This window comes from Eubalaena glacialis, chromosome 15 (assembly GCF_028564815.1).
Source record: "Eubalaena glacialis isolate mEubGla1 chromosome 15, mEubGla1.1.hap2.+ XY, whole genome shotgun sequence".
Lineage (NCBI taxonomy): Eukaryota > Metazoa > Chordata > Mammalia > Artiodactyla > Balaenidae > Eubalaena > Eubalaena glacialis.
The window spans coordinates 73,959,110-73,976,667 of NC_083730.1; the positions used below are offsets into that span (position 1 = coordinate 73,959,110).

General features: G+C 43.2%; 1 protein-coding gene across 1 annotated transcript in view; it reads left to right on the top strand.

Moving 5' to 3' along the window:
- Positions 1-17,544, top strand: part of SLC5A1 (solute carrier family 5 member 1) — a 57,654-nt gene extending 40,110 nt beyond the window's left edge. Inside the window, exons 10-15 of the mRNA XM_061170474.1 lie at positions 1,299-1,406; positions 5,173-5,323; positions 7,293-7,461; positions 11,763-11,978; positions 13,501-13,606; positions 16,812-17,544. Of these exons, the coding sequence (XP_061026457.1) occupies positions 1,299-1,406; positions 5,173-5,323; positions 7,293-7,461; positions 11,763-11,978; positions 13,501-13,606; positions 16,812-17,029 (968 nt within the window). The 3' untranslated portion in view covers positions 17,030-17,544. The remainder of the gene's footprint in view (positions 1-1,298; positions 1,407-5,172; positions 5,324-7,292; positions 7,462-11,762; positions 11,979-13,500; positions 13,607-16,811) is intronic.
- The last annotated feature ends 14 nt before the right edge of the window (positions 17,545-17,558 follow it).

Sequence of the window (17,558 nt, forward strand, 5' to 3'; positions counted from 1 at the left end):
TTTTCTTGCCATGATTACCAAGCATTATTGTACCCCACCGCCCCAGACAGTGAGCAACTTGAGGCCATAGACTGTGTGGAGTTGTGTTCCCTGGTTCTTTACATTGGCAATTATTTTTCCCCTTTTGCAAATTCTCTGAAGTCATGTCATGCCTCCAGCTATAGCTTCTTCTAGCTAATATTTACTTATTTTTTGCTCTGTCTTCTCCCCAACCCCCAGGCTATAGTAGTGTGTATGATGGCCTTAATGTCAAAGGACCGCAGCCAATCTCTAACTGCCTGCTGCCCTGTTTCCTGGACCATTTCTGTGAACGGGCCCCGAGCCTTGCACTTTGCTATCCAGGGTGTTAGATTCTTCCTTGGCCTGTTTGTGGCCTCTCCTACACTTCCGTTTGCGTGTGTGTTTTGGTCAGCCATCCCAGGTCCAAACTGTTTCCTGGAATATAAAATAATGGCAAAAAGAGAGCACCACAGAGTGAAAGTTTGGTGAGCACCTTCCAAAATGAAGACAAGACAGTCTGGGGGCACTTGTTGCCATTGGCTACATGCTCCTAATAGTGCTTTCACCCTCCTATACTGGCTCACCTGTCATGAGAAAAATGTATCTAACTGAAGATTTTAAAGTATAATGGATATAATACACAGACAAATATTTGAGATGGTGCTGTGATGATTCGGTACTATATGGGGCAGCACTAAATGACCTACCTGTAGTAGGTACCTAATAAATGCGTGTAGATCTGAATTCTATAGAAGTTTTTAGAACTTCCTCCAAGTCTCTAGATCACGTCCCCTTCCCCTCCCAGGTTACTGCCTTTCTATTTCTAGCCCAGATTTTCCACATCTGGGAAGTTCTACCCCACATTCCTCCCACTGGGGAATTCCCTTAGTTGTCTAGATGTTCAACCCTACTTGCAAGAGCTGTTGAAAACAAACCTCAAAATTAGGAACCGCAAGTCACTGTGATCTTCAGGAGAAACAAGAACACAGTCACTGCTGAGCAGGGTAGCTAGCTAAGGTCTGAGGATCATGCCCTCTCCTTTCCTGCATAAGCATTTCTTTGCTTCTTCCTCATCTGCCTAGGAACTGTCTTTCTTCCCCAGGCAGAGCTTGGGAATGGTCAGGACCAGCAGGGCAGGGGGATGGCATGGAAGGGCTTAGTGGGAGCTGTGCTCTTTGTGGAACCATTTCAGGGCCATGGGCAGGAACGTCCTGTTTGAAGCCCTGTCTTAAGAAGGTGAATCCTGGAAATAGTTCCCAGATGTCTGCTTGCTGACATGACTCTTCATCTCTCCTCAGAAAAAGTTGCCTGCACTGTCCCCTCGGAGTGTGAGAAATATTGCGGCACCAAGGTTGGCTGTACCAACATCGCCTACCCGACCTTGGTGGTGGAGCTCATGCCCAATGGTGAGAGTTGTCCCTGCTGGCAGGGTCTTTCTTGGGAGGCTGATTGGGCTTGGGCTCTATCTACATAGCTGTCTGTGGGCCTTCTGGGGCAAAGCCATTTCTGAGCCTGGGGTGCTAGTAGGGAAAGCCTCATTCCAGGCGTCCTCAGTTTTTGAGCAGGTCTTGCCTTAGTAGGGAGGAGACATCTGGCTTGGCTGGGCTCCATGAGTCCTGGCACTTGTCCATCAGTCAGGCATGGAAAGGAGATGATCTGAAAACATGTTAGGGAAAAACACGACTTTTTCATGCTCATCTAGAAAGTCTTTTGATGCTCTCCAACAGACATTAACATGAGGCTTGAACTAAATGGAGTTTTACCTGGAGAATGAATTGACTTCTAGGCTGTTCCAAGGAAAAACATGGAGGGAAAGGCAAAGAGCGATTTTAGCTCTAGAATGAGGAAGTTCAAGGCAGTAGGTAGATTGGATACAAGGGGGTTTCTCATTATAGAGAATGTGGTGTCGTAAGAAAGTGAATACTTAGAGTCCAGAATAGTTAGTTTTGGGGTAGACCTGTATGGTTACTGTTCATCTTCATGTTGAAGAAAAATCTAATTCTGGCTTAAGGGATGGAAATCTCGTTAGGTTAGGGGTCCCGGGAGACAAAAAATTCAAAGGTATTGATCAGGAAAATTTAGAATAAACATAAAATTTTGTTACTGAAAGGAAACATGGAGATCATCTAGTCAAACCTGTTCATTTTACAGTTGGGGAAATTGAGGCCTACAGAGAGAAAGTGACTTTTCCAAGGCCACACAGTAACTCAGCGTCTGGCATGGTTAACTCAGCTGAAGGCTAGAATTTAGGAATTTGGATTTTTTTTTTTTTAAACCACAGACTGGATAGATGACCTTGGGCAAACCCTTTGCATTCAACTTCTATAAAAATGGGAGTAATAGTTAACTATTCCACTGAGCTGGGTTGCTTATTAATTAAGGTTGCAATTAACAAGAATCATGGCTCTTTTAGAGTTCTGGCTGGGATCCTGGCCTCTGTGGCGTGTTTATGCTATTTCCTTAGACTGGCAGATCCTGGGTGAGGACTGTAGCTCTGAATACTGTGCTAGAGTGGATTGTGCATGACAGAAAGCTGTGGCACATAGGACACAAAAACGCTGCATTTGCATATACCATTGCCATTCCTCACTTTTGGCTGGAATCTGGCTTCTGTAAACACCAGATTCCCCAATGACCTCTCCATGCTAGATCAAATAGATATTTTCCATTGGTCCCTCAGTAGCATTCAGCATTATTGATCACTCATCTTTCTTGAGTTATTCCCTTCTCTTGGATTCCATAACACTATCCTCTTCTGTTTGTCTTCCCCCCCCCGCCCCCTGCCCCCATCCTTTCCAGCTGTTCCTTTTTGTCTCATTTGCAGATTCAGCCTCCTTCACTCAGCCAGTAAATACTCCCCCACCAATCCATCACCAAATTCTGTCCATTTTACCTCCTAAGTATCTCTTATATTCATCTACCTCCTTCTCTTGTTATCTCCATCACTCTACTCTGATATACCGTTATTTGTTGCCTGGACTGCTCTAAAATTATGTTAAACAAATATTTGTTGTGTGAATAAATGAATGTGAGTCTGAGAAGAATATCATACAGAGGGGAGAAAGCTCTATCCCAGCTGAGCAATTAAGTGGTAAAGTAACTCCGAGCGAATGGCAGAACTAAGACTTGAAGCCCTACCTACTAACTCCTTGAAATGGACCTTTGTTTTATTAACTGCAAAATGAGACTGTTGGATGAGATGGTCTTTATAACTCCTACTATAGCTCCAATAGTCTGTAGTCTACATGATAGACACTCAAGTGGGACCATTAAAAAAACATCCCAACCAATGACAAAATAATCAGAATAGGCAACCTTTATTTTTCTTCTTGTGAGGCTGTAGATGAAAACACAGCTATAAAATTATTTACAGATACAATACCTAGAGGATGATAGAATCATGTTCCAAAAAGATCTCAAGAAGCAGGAATGTTGACTCGAAGCTAACAAGCTGAAGTTTAGTAGAGATATATGTCAAGTTCTATTATACAGGGATAGTACAAGAAACTGAAGATGTTTAGCTTGGAGAAGAGAGAGTTCAAGAGAATATGAGTTGTCTTTGAATATGTGAAAGATGGAAAAGTGGATGAAGAGTAATACCACTTCTGGTGGGTGGCGTAAGGACTCTGTCTGAGGCTATCAACAGGCAGATATCTGCCTAGTTAGGACTGTCCAAGAGGGAGCAGACTCCTGTTGCTGGAGGGTTTAGGCAGAAGAAAAGTTGTGGAAAGGATTTGTGTATCAGATGGGTGGTAGGCCTAGGTGACCCCTAAGGTTACCTTTACTTCTGAGATTGTACTCTCAATAGTGGGCCCTCAGCATGGCCTGGCCTCCTAGCCTCAGTAGGGACAACCTCGTGCTCTCCTTGGTTAGTATTTCACAGAGATGTGAAACTATCACCACAGTCAATTTAAGACAATTTTCGTCACGCCCCAAAGAAATCCTGTACCTGTTAACAATCACTCTATGTTTCATCCTAGCCACCCCCCAGCCCTAGGCAACCACGAATCCACTTTTTGTCTCTATGGATTTGCATAGTCTGGACATTTCATATAAATGGAATCATACAATATTTGTCCTTTTGTGTCTTTCACTTAGCATAATGTTTTCAAGGTTCATCCATGTTGTAGGCATTTACTAGTATTTCATTCCTTTTTTAAAAATGATATTCCACTGGATGGATATACCACATTTGTTTATCCATTTATCAGTTGATGGACCCTGTATTGTTTCTACTTTTTGGCTATTATAAATAATACTGTTATGAACACCCATGTACAGGTTTTTGTACAAACCTATGTTTTTATTTCTCTTGGGTAGATGCCTAAGAGTGGAATTGATGGGTCATATGTTAACTCTATGTTTAACTATTTGAGTAAATATTTACCATAGTGGTGGTACCATTTTACATTACTGCCAGCGATGTATGAGGGTTCCTATATCTCCACATCATTACCCATGCTTGTTATTATCTGTCTTTTTAAAAATTATAGCCCCTCCAGGGGGTGCAAAGAAGTATTTTATTGTGATTTTGATTTGAATTTCCCTGATGCTTAACAACTTTTCATGTGATTATTAGCCACTTTATCTTCTTTGGAAAAGTGTCTATGTAGGTCCTTTGCCCATTTTAAATTAGGTTATTTGTCTTTTTATTATGGAGTTGTAGGAATTTTTTATATATTCTGTATAATAAACCCTTATTAGATATATGCAAATATTTTCTCCCATTCTATGGGCTGTCTTTTCACTTTCTTGAAACCTTGTCTTTTGAATCCTAGTTTAAATATTTCTTCATTATCATTAATCTTTTGGGTGAAAGACCTTGTAAAAGTCCGCTCAGATGGAAACACGTACACACACACACACACACACACATACACACACACACACCACCACCACCACCACCACCACCACCACCACCACCATCAATCACCCAACTGCAAAGCATTTACCTCATGTGTATTTTGTCCCTAGCTCTTTGTTGACTGCTGTGGACTTACAATGTATTTTTAAGCTACAGTCCATTCCTTAAAGTTCTAATCTTTCTGGAGAGATAAATCAGAGAATATGGTGTGGTGTCAGAAGGCAAAAAACTTTCCAAGTCTTCACACTTTCCAAGCACAAAAGAGCTGAGGTTCTCCATGTACCACTCAGAACCTCCTTTTCTTTCAGGACTTAGAGGCCTGATGCTGTCAGTCATGTTGGCCTCTCTCATGAGCTCCCTGACCTCCATCTTCAACAGTGCCAGCACCCTCTTCACTATGGACATCTACACCAAGATCCGGAAGAGAGCATCTGAGAAAGAGCTCATGATTGCAGGAAGGTAAGTTCAGCTCCCCCTGTCATGCACCATAGAAAGTTTGAATGATCAGAGAGTTTCCCTCAAGCTGGGGAAGATTGGTACATGCTGGGTAGAATGGGAGTAACCTCTGTGGCAAGTTATATTTGCTTTCAGTGGCATTTAACTTTAAATTGGAGATCATCAAACAATGTCCCTCTGAAGCAGGAAATGACATCAGAGATCATTTAGTCTAACCTCAGTTTATCAATAAACAAAATGAGGCTCGTCCTGCCCAAATCAGGCAGCAGAGGCAGGACTGGAACCCATGGCCAACTGAGTCCTTGTCCAAGGCCCTTTATACTGTCCCACGCTTTCTTTCTCAGCCCTCCACACTGCAGCTCTCCTCACTGGACTTCTTTTAGGCCCAGGTGCCTCCAATACCTTGACCTTTGCTATAACATTTTTCAGGACCATCGTGAGGGTTTGGTGATATTATGCTTGTGAACACGCTTTGTAAAGTCTAAAATACCAGGCTATGTGCACGCTTGTAATGGACGCAACAGGATACTGAATGCAGTAAGCATTGATCCGTGGGTCAGGTGTGCCCATTATCCCGATTATCATGGAACAGATGCTCTGGATAGAGGACTAGCGGAAGCTCTGCTGTGTCTCTCCATGGGGCTAAGGCAGGCCAACCTCCTCAGGGGAGGTGGAAAAAGTCCCTGGAATGTCTGTCAAGGGAAAGGTTCCCAGGGAATGCTGCCACCTCATAAATCTCATGAGCAAGATTAGGGCAAAGGAAGGAAAGGAAAATGGCAGGCCACTTTCAGGAGATGAGACACCTGGCACCCAGGGGAGGTCTGACCACTGAGCCAGAGTCCACCACTCTGCTTCACCGGAAGCAGCATGGTTACCCTGACTGGGTTTTCCTTAGAAAGAAGTTTACTGGTGTTTTTCTGTTATTTATAAGGCTCAAGATGCAACATGGGAAGAAAACCATTTTGTTACTTTGCTCAGGGCTGGACCTCTTGGCCCTGAGATTATGCTGGGGCTCACATTTTTTTTGTGCATCCAATGACTGCTGCCCAGGGGTTTGTCCCTGTCCTAGATGAACTTACAGTTACATGAAACAATTCCAAACTTTGCTGTGACACCTGTAAGAGCAATCAAGGGCTCAGAGAAGGGAGACATGAGTGCACCATGCAGTAGCTGAGGAAGGCTCCTGGGGGAGCTGCGTCCAAAATGGTGGATAGCAGTTGGGTAAATGGGAGGCAGTGGGAAGGGCATTTTAGAGGGAGAAATATGTGAGTGAAAACATTGCTCCGCAAAGGTTAGCTTAAGACTCTTGCCTTAAATTCAGGTAAGAGAGATAAGAGAATCACAGCCTTCCTTCTATTTAAATCCAGAGGTTATAAGGAACCCTCCAATCTTTTCAGGACTTGAAGTGAAACTCAAAAGGAGGAAAGCTAGGGAATTCCCTGGTGGTCCAGTGGTTAGGACTCTGTGCTCTTGCTGCCAAGGGCGCAGGTTCAATCCCTGGTTGGGGAACTAAGATCTGCAAGCCACGTGGCGTGGCCAAAAAAAAAAAAAAGGAGAGCTGGCTCCAAGGTCCATACCTTTGTTCCTATACTCCACTGCCTCTCAAAGTGGGATTCTCTCCTGGTGGTTACTGGGTCTACTTTACTATTGAAAATCAAGTGCATTTTACTTACAGGCGAAGAAGATTTTCCTGAAGAAGCAGAATACAGAAGAAAAGAGTCTCAGTGAATTTGCCAATTATTTTTCCTTGCTGTGGTCATATATAAAACTTTATATCTATCTATCTATCTATCTATCTATCTATCTATCTATCTATCTTTATGTGTACATGTGTATTTGCTAGTTATATATATATACACACACACATATATATATATATATATATATATATATATATATATATATATAGTGATATATATTTATTCATGTGGAGGCATTTATTGACACCCTATTGTGTGGGCTTTGATTTCAGGTTGTTCATGCTGGTGCTGATTGGCATCAGCATTGCCTGGGTCCCCATTGTGCAGTCAGCACAAAGTGGGCAGCTCTTTGATTACATCCAGTCCATCACCAGTTACTTGGGACCACCCATTGCAGCTGTCTTCCTGCTTGCTATTTTCTGCAAAAGAGTCAATGAGCAGGTAGGTATCATACATGTCTAGAAAAATCATTCTGGAACAGAAATTCCCATCTGGATTTGTATATTCTCTGGGAGGGATTCTACTTCCCAGAGATCTTAAGCAGGAATGAATGTGCTGCTGAGGGTTTATATGGAAAAGCCTCCAGGGACCATGGGACTCTCCCGGGTTCACATTCTCTCGGACTCCCCTCTTCTCTTTGCTGCAGGTTCCAAATTAATTCCCAACTAATGATGTATGTTTTCCATCCACTCGTGGTGATTTTGACCCAACTGCATGGCACTCCCTGGGAAGTTTGTAGCCCGTGGGTGAGCAGCTCCAGAGGAAGTTCTAGCACAGGCTACCTCCTTGGTTCGGCAGTGAGCTAGATTTTCTAGCCAGCACTTTTCAGGGCCCAGTGAAGGACCAAGTAGTGATAATCAAGCAGGATAGGGATGAGGGACTGTCAGGAATCTCACCTGTTGAGAGAGTTTGTGTGTGTGGATAATGGAAGACTCAGCTGGAAAGGCAGGTTAAGGTTAGACTAGGCATGGTCCCTTTGAAAGCCAGGCTGAAGAATTTAGGCCATCAGTGGGGCAGCGTTGCAGATTTTGAAGCACCACGAAAAGGATGCCTTTGGATAAGCCTTCTGACTGGGATGTTGCTCAGTGTCTCTGCATCCAACCACCTCTATGCTTGGGAAGGATTGGGAAGGGGTAGGGGTGTTGACTATGTAGCTGACTGTCTGAAACAATATAAACAATGATGTATTTTTGGTTAGACAACCCCTTTCTCTCAATAGGACAGAGACAGATATATATCAGGGAAACACTTCACTGCAGTGACCCAGAGTTGAGGTGTGTAAATCACAACACGTGTCTCTCTTCCTTTGCCATTTGCCATTAGGAACATAGTCCAGATTTGCTGGGGACACAAAACTGGGTGCATGGATAAGTAGCCTTGAGAGATCAGAATTAAACATGCAAGTGATCTTGGCAGGTTAGGGAAATTGGCACACATCTTGGAATACGTTTCAATAGGGATTGACAGAAACTGGTTCACTGGGAGATTTCTAAAATGCAGGTAAGGAAAGTGTGGCTAGAAGCCCAGCTGGGTATTGCAGTGGGCCACAAGCAGACTCAGCTCAGCAACGGACCAGAGCTTTCAAAAAGTAAGGCTAGGGACTTCCCTGGTGGTCCAGCGGTTAAGACTCCAAGCTCCCAATTCAGGGGGCCCAGGTTCGATCCCTGGTCAGTGAACTAGATCCCGCGTGCCGCAACTAAGACCCAGCGCAGCCAAATAAATAAATAAATAAATATTAAAAAAAAAAAGTAAGGCTAAGAATTGGAATAGATTGTCATGGTTCTCAACTGGGGGTAATTTTTCCTTTTCCCAGGGGAAATTTGGTGATGTCTTGCAACATTATTTTTTTGTATCTGTGAAAATTTTAAAATTATATTTCATATTTAAAAATTTTGGTCAAACAGAAATTGCTTTGATACCCCAAATCCAGATTATTACCTACATTTCAAAATTCCTTAAGGAAAGGTTCAGTTTATTCTACTATTTTGGTTTCCTTGGTAGGAGATATAGCTATATATCTTTATGTCCATGTCTATGACACTCTGAAAGGAATAAACACATTTTGTTAGCATTGTTCTCCTTCATTTGGCAGTTATTTACAACCACTCTTCAACTAACTTCAGAAGTATTCCAAGTTATTAAAGGGAGTGCTTTTTGGGTATGTAAACACCCAATAACTACTGTATTGGGAACACTTTTTTAAACGGTGCACTAAATTCATCTCTTTAATTAGGAAATGAGATGACTAATTTTCACATCATAAATGCAACGTTCTCTTATTTCATTATTTTTTTTAAATTTTATTTATTTATTTTTGGCTGTGTTGGGTCTTCATTGCTGCACGTGGGTTTTCTCTAGTTGTGGCGAGTGGGGGCTACTCTTTGTTGCGGTGCACAGGCTTCTCATTGCGGTGGCTTCTCTTGTTGCAGAGCATGGGCTCTAGGAGCGCGGGCTTCAGTAGTTGTGGCTCGCAGGCTCTAGAGCGCAGGCTCAGTAGTTGTGGCGCACGGGTTTAGTTGCTCCGCGGCATGAGGGATCTTCCCGGACCAGGGCTTGAACCCGTGTCCCCTGCATTGACAGGCAGATTCTTAACCACTGGGCTACCAGGGAAGCCCTTATTTCATTATTTTGGAACATTTTTTTTTTCTTGGCCGCGCTGTGCAGCTTGTGGGATTTTTAAAGTTCCCCGACCAGGGATCAAACTAGGGCCCTCTGCAGTGAGAGCACGGAATCCTAACCACTGCATGGCCAGGGACTTCCCATTTGGGAACACTTTTGATTGTTATGATTTGGGGAATGTTACTGGTATCTAGTGGGTAGAGACCAACATTCTACAATGCATAAGACACCCTCCTGTCCCCCTTCCCCCAACAAAAAATTATCCAGCCCAAATGTCACAATGCTGAGGGTGAGAAACCCTGGCCCAGAGTCTCTGGAGAGTAGCACACAGAGACTGCAAAGTGATTCTCAGGACTCGTCTCACACTCTGTTTGCTGAGGGGTGACTAAGTCTTGAGGAAAATTTCAAAGGATCCCAGATTTTTCTTTTTTTCTTTTTTTTTTAAATAAATTTTAAGCTACACTAACTTTTTTTTTTTTTACTTTTAATTAATTTATTTATTTAGGCTGTTGCTGCGTTTTAGTTGCAGCACGTGGGATCTTTGTTGCGGCATGCAAACTTGTAGTTGTGGCATGCATGTGGGATCTAGTTCCCCCACTAGGGATCGAACCTGGGCCCCCTGCATTGGGAGCGCGGATTCCTACCCACTGGACCGCCAGGGAAGTCCCCTGGATTTTTCAAGAGCCTCTTGAGAATAGAGACTAAAGGAATAAGAGCAGACTAATTGCCAAAAGAAAAGGAAAACCTAAGCGAGTTTTATCAATACTATTCACACAAACTAAAGTTAAGAAATAATTTTTTTACTGAGAAAGTGTATGAGAGACAAAAGGAACATCTTTTTCTTCTTCCTTATTCATTTATTCATCCAGCAGACACTTCCAGATGCCAGCATAGGGCTAGGCATTAGCAACACACAGGGAATGAATCCTGGTTCCTTCTCTGGGCAAGCTCCCAGTTCAGATGGGGAGACAGGAGCGAATGCGTGATTACACGGCAGTGTGGTCGGTGCTGGTGTGGAGGTGTGTCCACAGTGCTGCAGCCACAGCAAGGAGGATGCACCCACCCAGTTCTGTCTAGGCAGAAGGAGAGGAGACCTTCCAGCTAGGGCAAGATTCCCAGGAAGGAATGAACCTGTGCCCTCCTAGGTAGAGAGAATGACCTGTGCAAAGAGCCAGGACATGAACATACATGACACGTTTAAAGAATAGCTGGTTATTTAGCACACCTGTAATATACAGTGTGGGGGTACAGATGGCTAGCAAAGGAGCCGTTCAGACCAACACTTGACAAAATCATGAAGGCTCCTTTCGGCCACCCTTCTATGTGCTCACTCTGCTTTGTCACTGGTCCTTTTAAAATATGACCTGTAGACTCAGACTTTGTCCTCTAGGTGAGAACTGACTGAAAGGAAAGAAAGAAGGAAGGAAGAAAGGAAGGAAAGGAGGGAGGAAGGAAGAGAGGGAGGGAGGGAGGAAAGAAAGGGTTTTTTAAAAAACCTGAAAAATTGTCCCCCAATGTTACTAGTCTCTTAAGGGCTTTCCATAATTCTAATATGTAAACCCAAAATTTAATGTAAAAACACACAGTATAATTTTATGTTCTCAAATTAAAAACAGTGACTTTGGATCTATAAAAGGGGGTGATGGAAAATTCCTTTCTCCTCTGTCCCCAAAAGACCCAATTTCTTTTTCCATGTCTTCAAGGAATACAAATTACTTCACCAGTAATTGTTGTACATCTGAATGTGCCTAAATCTGGAGGCTGATGGTAAAAGTAGCTGCAGGTAGAGAAATTCAAATTATTTTTCAAGTTAAAGGGAATTAAGGCCTTTGGAATTAAGGCCTTGGGTTGCTATTCTAACCAGTTATTAGACACTTTACTCCATTATTTTGTGAATCCTTGTTTTATGACTTACGTAAAATCACATTACTGAAACATGGTAAACGCAGCCACTGAAGGCCTGATGTAACATTCCTAGCCATATTCTGAACTCCACTCTTTCTGTTTTAGATAGCCTGGAGCTTTCATTTCTCTCACTGTTATTCTTTTGCCTCTGTCCCCCCAGTGAATGCGCAGCTGTTTTCTGTATACAGTGTTTCCTAACCCAGGTTTTTCTTTCACAGGGAGCCTTTTGGGGACTGATCATTGGATTTGTGATTGGGGTGTCCCGTATGATTGCTGAGTTTGCCTATGGAACTGGGAGCTGCATGGAGCCCAGCAACTGTCCCACAGTTATCTGTGGTGTACACTACTTGTACTTTGCCATCATCCTCTTTGTCATTTCTCTCATCATCATCCTGGCTGTCTCCCTCTTCACCAAGCCCATTCCAGATGTGCATGTGAGTATCCATCTGGGAGACCTGTCCTGCCCTGGTTTCATGTTCATGCTGCAACACCCATCTTGGTTGCCTTTGGCTCAATCAGACGTCACATACTCACATGACTAAAATAGGCCATCCTTGCTTTTGGTGTCATGTAGAAGGATACAGGACAGAAAACACGGTTTCCCAGTAGAGCAGTGTCCAGAGTGTGTCTTCAGCAGGAGTCCTCACAGCAGGCCTCATTTCACTCCAGGGGCTATTCTCTGGATCCTGCTCCCCAGGTGACAGCTCGGTATAAGGGAATGAGATCACATGGGCAGGCACAAGGGTCACCCTGGCTTGGATGCTTATGTCCCAGATAGCAACACATATTTCTTGTAACAGTCTCCTGGTCATAGCTTCCAGGGGTCCCAGCAAGTCACATACCTAGTTATAAAAATCACCACATTGAGAGAAATCTGAAGTATGATTTACCCTTTATTTTTTCCCAATTAAGCCTCCAAACAGTTGCCCATAGAATTTAAGAAATTTCAAATAGTATCAAAGTATAATTGATTCAAGACTTCAAAAATCACAAGTACTCTTCTTTAGCTCTAGATGTCACCCTTGGTTTAGGGTATGTTCACAGCCCTCCCAATGCAGATGAAGATTACCAATTATGGGTCATTTTTACCATAAGCAATATAGTCTGATAACCCAGCACAGCTGACATTCTATCCTTTTCAGTTGTCCAAGGAACAGAGCTAGAGAGTTAACCCAAGATCGCATTTGTCTGTAGAGAAAGAGAAAGGGTTTTGTTTATCCCTTTCTGGTGCGTGCACAAATACAGGGGCTTACAGAATCCCTGAGAGACCTTCAGTCTCACTGCCAAATTTTCAAAACTGTGACCAACCTTAATGTCAAACAAAGATTGCTTTTATAGCAGCAGAACCGCCATCATGGTTAGTGGCCAAATCTGTCACAGGCTCGCTTTACGTTGTATTCATTGCTTCTTGATGTCTCAGTTTTTGAAAGTATTGTAGCCCCAAACACATTTAATTCCATGCTTCCTCTTGAAGTAAAGTGGTTTCTGGTTTCATGTCAATAGAAACTGCACCTCCAGCTGTTCCCTGTTCTAAATGGCTTATGAGTCTACAATTCTCCCCCCATAATATAGTACAAAAAACCTGATCTTACACTGCCGGTCTGGATAAATGGGTGTCTAGCCTTGTTTCCCAGCACGAGTGCTAAATGGAACAAATTCACTTATCATATGTAACAAGAGATCATTCATTCAAAACACTTCTATGTTCAAGGCAGTCTCTTAGCCTCTGAATATGCACATAGCATAGGGGCTGGTGTGCACGTGTGTAAGATTTATATCCACATTCCCAACATATTTAGAGATAGTGCTGTGGATGGGAATTGTTATCTGTGTTCTTGATGGTATTGAGAGCCACATTCCTTTTCCTTTCTTGATGTACATCTCTTTGTTCTCCCAACTTCTTGGCCCAAGACACTATTTGGATCTTTCTGCTAACCTGTTCTGCTTTCTCCACAGCTCTACCGCCTGTGCTGGAGCCTGCGTAACAGCAAAGAGGAGCGTATTGACCTGGATGCAGGAGAGGAGGACATTCAAGAAACCCCAGAGGAGACCATTGAAATAGGTGATTTGTGGCTCAGAGCCTATTCCCAAGCCCTAAAGAGTTACTCCTCCAACAGCAAGACCACCTTACTGAAGCCTTCACTAAGTGCCTCATCAAAGCTCAGATCTTTCTTCTAGAGGGGAGTGAGGAGTGGGGTGTGGGGTGAGATGGATAAGTGGGTTTTGAGCAGTTTACTCAAGGTCTGGTCAAGGGGAGGAGGGAGATACCAAATCGTCCCAGCTCTTCAGTCCCTGGTTTTTAGTGCTCAGTGAGTAAGCGTGGGTGAGATACGTGCCACCCTGACTTGGTTTGGGGCTTGGCTAGGGACAAGGGAAGGCTCAGGGCTCTTCCGACATAGCCTGTGAACTGAAAGAAGTTGGAACCAAAGCTATGGTCAGTTCTAGTGATATCAGGGGGATGGGACAGAGGCTCGTAGGGTCTTGTGTCTTACCGGCTTACCACATCATATTTAAAAAATCAAATTTCTCTGGAAGTCCAGTAAGATAATGCTTAGGCAATGCCATGATTATCCTGATCATGGAGCAATGCTTTCCTCAACTTCTGTGTTGCAGCTTTTCCTCCCTAGATGGGAGGGGTGCACACATGGAGGATGGTTGTGGTGATGTGTGGTGTGCAGAGGTGTGGTAGCACAAGGTCATATGTGTTTTACCTGGTACTGGGCTGGAGGTCTCATCACTCCATCTGAAGGGGAGCATGGATGCTGCAGAACAAGGTCTGAATCCGGCCATCAGGAAACTCATAGAACTAGCTCTGGAAAGGGCCCTAGAGATTGTTTGGTCTTATCACCTCATTTTACAGACATGGAAATTGAGGCCCAGGAAGGGAGAGGCTTTGCCTATGGTCCCAGCTCTGATGTAGTCTGCTCTGAGATCTCTAAAGACCTCTCAGTTCTGAAATGTGACCCTGCAAGTGCTGGAAGGAACCTAGAGCCATAGGCAGCTGGCCATGGTATTGAAAAAGGCTGCCCCTTCCTGCTTCCTTGGGGCAGGCAGGTGTGAACATGCCCCCTACTTCTCCCACCCCCCAAAATGTCTCCACATTGAGTGAGAATATCACAGATTTGAAAGGAACATGGATGAGGCATATTTTGAATGTTTTAATGTGGAAGAAGAGATTAGCTCTGCACCACAGGGAAGGCTTAAGACGGATGGGTGGAAAGAACTCTTCCAATTTAACTTGAAGTATGGAGGCAGGATAGTGCAGAAACAGTGTGGTATTTGGATTTGGGGAGAACTGAGGTTGAATCCTGAATTCCCTACTAACTACCCTGGGCAAGAAATTCCATTTTTCTAAAGCTCAAGTTCCTCACAAAAGTATTCTAAATGATAGGCTACACTTCATAGCACTGTTGGAAACATTGAATAAGATAATCCTCCACTATAAGAATTGGCTATAGTTATCACCGTCATTACTGATACTTAAGGAAGAGTTTTCTGTGTTTGTCTGGAAAGGGGTGGGCAGCAAGTATGCATCTAACAGGGATGCCATAGAGGAGACTCCTACACTGACTAGAGAACTGGCTTAGTGACTTCTGAGGTTCCTGGCAGCACTTGAATTCTGTTGTTTCTTGATGAACTCATGGTGAAATCAGACTGAACACCCTGCCCTATTAAAGTTCAATAAATGAAGATTTCTTGAGGGCTTTTGCAGGCAATAGGTGTGACCCTCAACATCCTCTGAGAAATGGCAGCATGAGGAAACTTGCAGCTGCATCATCATCATCCCCATATCATCACCACCAGCACCATTGTCATCATGACTGATATTGATATGATCATAACATATTTTAATTATGAATACTTTAGGGATTCATTTTAGCACCGCATAATACTTGTAAGGCATATAATGCAAGTATAAGTCTTCCAATTTTACAGATGAGGAAAATGAGACATAAAGACTTTCTCAAGGCCACCCAACTTTTTATTGACCCAGATAACCAGGCATTTCTCACTTAGGCTGGTTAGTGAGCCCAACTCCTTGCTACTCCCTCCCCATTCTCCTATTTTGGTAAAGTTTACTGAAATGGAGGGGTACAAGGAGGTTTGTCTATCTTTTTTATGTGTGTGAGAGAAAAGAGAGGGAATGGAAGGGGACTAACACTTCTTAACCCCTACTACACACTGGGCACTCTCTCAGGAAATCTTATTAATGAAGAAGGTGTTATTTATCCAACTTTACATATACTTGAATATGAGAGGTGAATTAAGACGGCCATAAAGTGGATTGACATATATACACTAATATGTATAAAATGGATAACTAATAAGAACCTGCTGTATAAAAAAATAAATAAAATAAAATTCAAAAATTCAAAAAAAAAAGCAAAAAAAAAAAAAAAAAAAAGAAGGCCATAAAGCTGGGTTTTGGTTCCAGTTCTGACACATATATGTGCTTGACCACTGAGGTTCTTTCCAATTCAGTAAGTCTGTGATTCTTAGAACTGGGAAAGTGGAGAGCAGTGGTCCCTGACCATGGTGCTGAAAACACAGTGGGCTTGATTTTGTATCTAGTGAGTCACAAACCTGAGATTCTAACCCAGGTCTGCCTACCTCTAATGCCACACCTGGGCTCAGAGGACAGAATTAGTTCCCTTGGTGGGCATCCACTTTGAATGGCAAGGTCAGTTGAATGGTTCGACTCAGCAGTATCAGATCTTAAGCCCTGGAAGCGTTGATCGCTGCTGCCTTATATCAGGGACTATTCAGACCAATCCTTACCACATGGCTGGATCTGTTGTGAAGCCTTGGAGTTTCCAGGTGTAGCCAGTGCACTCCTGAGTCAGGCCAATCTCATTGCTTTTCAGTGATATAGCAAACAGACATGAGTTTCTGTGTTTAGGAGGTGGGTTTTCCATGTTCTTCATACGTCACAGTCCCCAGCCAATTGTTAACATTTCTCTCTCATAAACTATTATTTCCTGTTTGATTCTGACTGTTCTAAATCAAAATGTATTTACATTGGGCCCAACAGAGATAAAACGTAGGCAAGCTGATCATAAGGATGTAGAATCCATCTATTAACATCATCTTATAATTATGTTTATACAAACATAAATTTGTACCATTTTCATTCCTGGAAACAAGAAAACTGGGAAATGTCTGCAAAATGGCAGATCTTTCATGGAATGGCATCTGCCCTGGAAAGCTTTTCTGGTGCCTCCTGCTTCTGTATCCAACAATCCTTTTATGCCTTTCCCCTGACACAGAAGTTCCTGAGGAGAAAAAAGGATGCTTCAGGCGGGCCTATGACCTGTTTTGTGGTCTGGACCAGCAGAAGGGCCCAAAAATGACAAAGGAAGAGGAGGCAGCCATGAAGCTGAAGATGACAGACACCTCGGAGAAGCCTTTGTGGCGGACGATAGTGAACATCAATGGCATTATCCTGCTGACTGTGGCCATCTTCTGCCATGCGTATTTTGCCTGAGTCCTGCCTTCTGCTGCAGGCTGTGCTTGGGAAGGCTGGGATCTTTATTCTGTCTCCTTTTAATCCCGTTCTGCAGTGTTGAAGGCACACCAGCTAGTTGTAAATTTTGCCCAGTCGATAAATGTGTACATTTGTAATTACAGGCTAGCTAGAGAAAAATTGCTGTTTTGCTGTTAACTTATGTATTTGAGGCCAGTGTGATACAGTCATCTGTACATATCGGAGCTGCAGAAGGAAATTCCACTCAGTCTGATGTCTAGGAAAAGGCAGACTAAGAAACAGAAGCCCCGTGATGTATGATGCAAGTTTGTCTCAGGTAGATTCAGCACGTCAACACTGTTTGTGATCCTTGAATATTAAGAGTTGTGGTCTCCCTGGTTCCTACCACTTTCCCTATCTAACTTCCCCCTTCATTTTTTTTTTAAAAGAAAAAACTCCCCCCTCGTCATGATATCCCTGTCAAGGTTTTCCTGGCACAGGAAAGATCAATCTAATAAACTGATGAACACGTTGAAGCTGAGGATGTGAG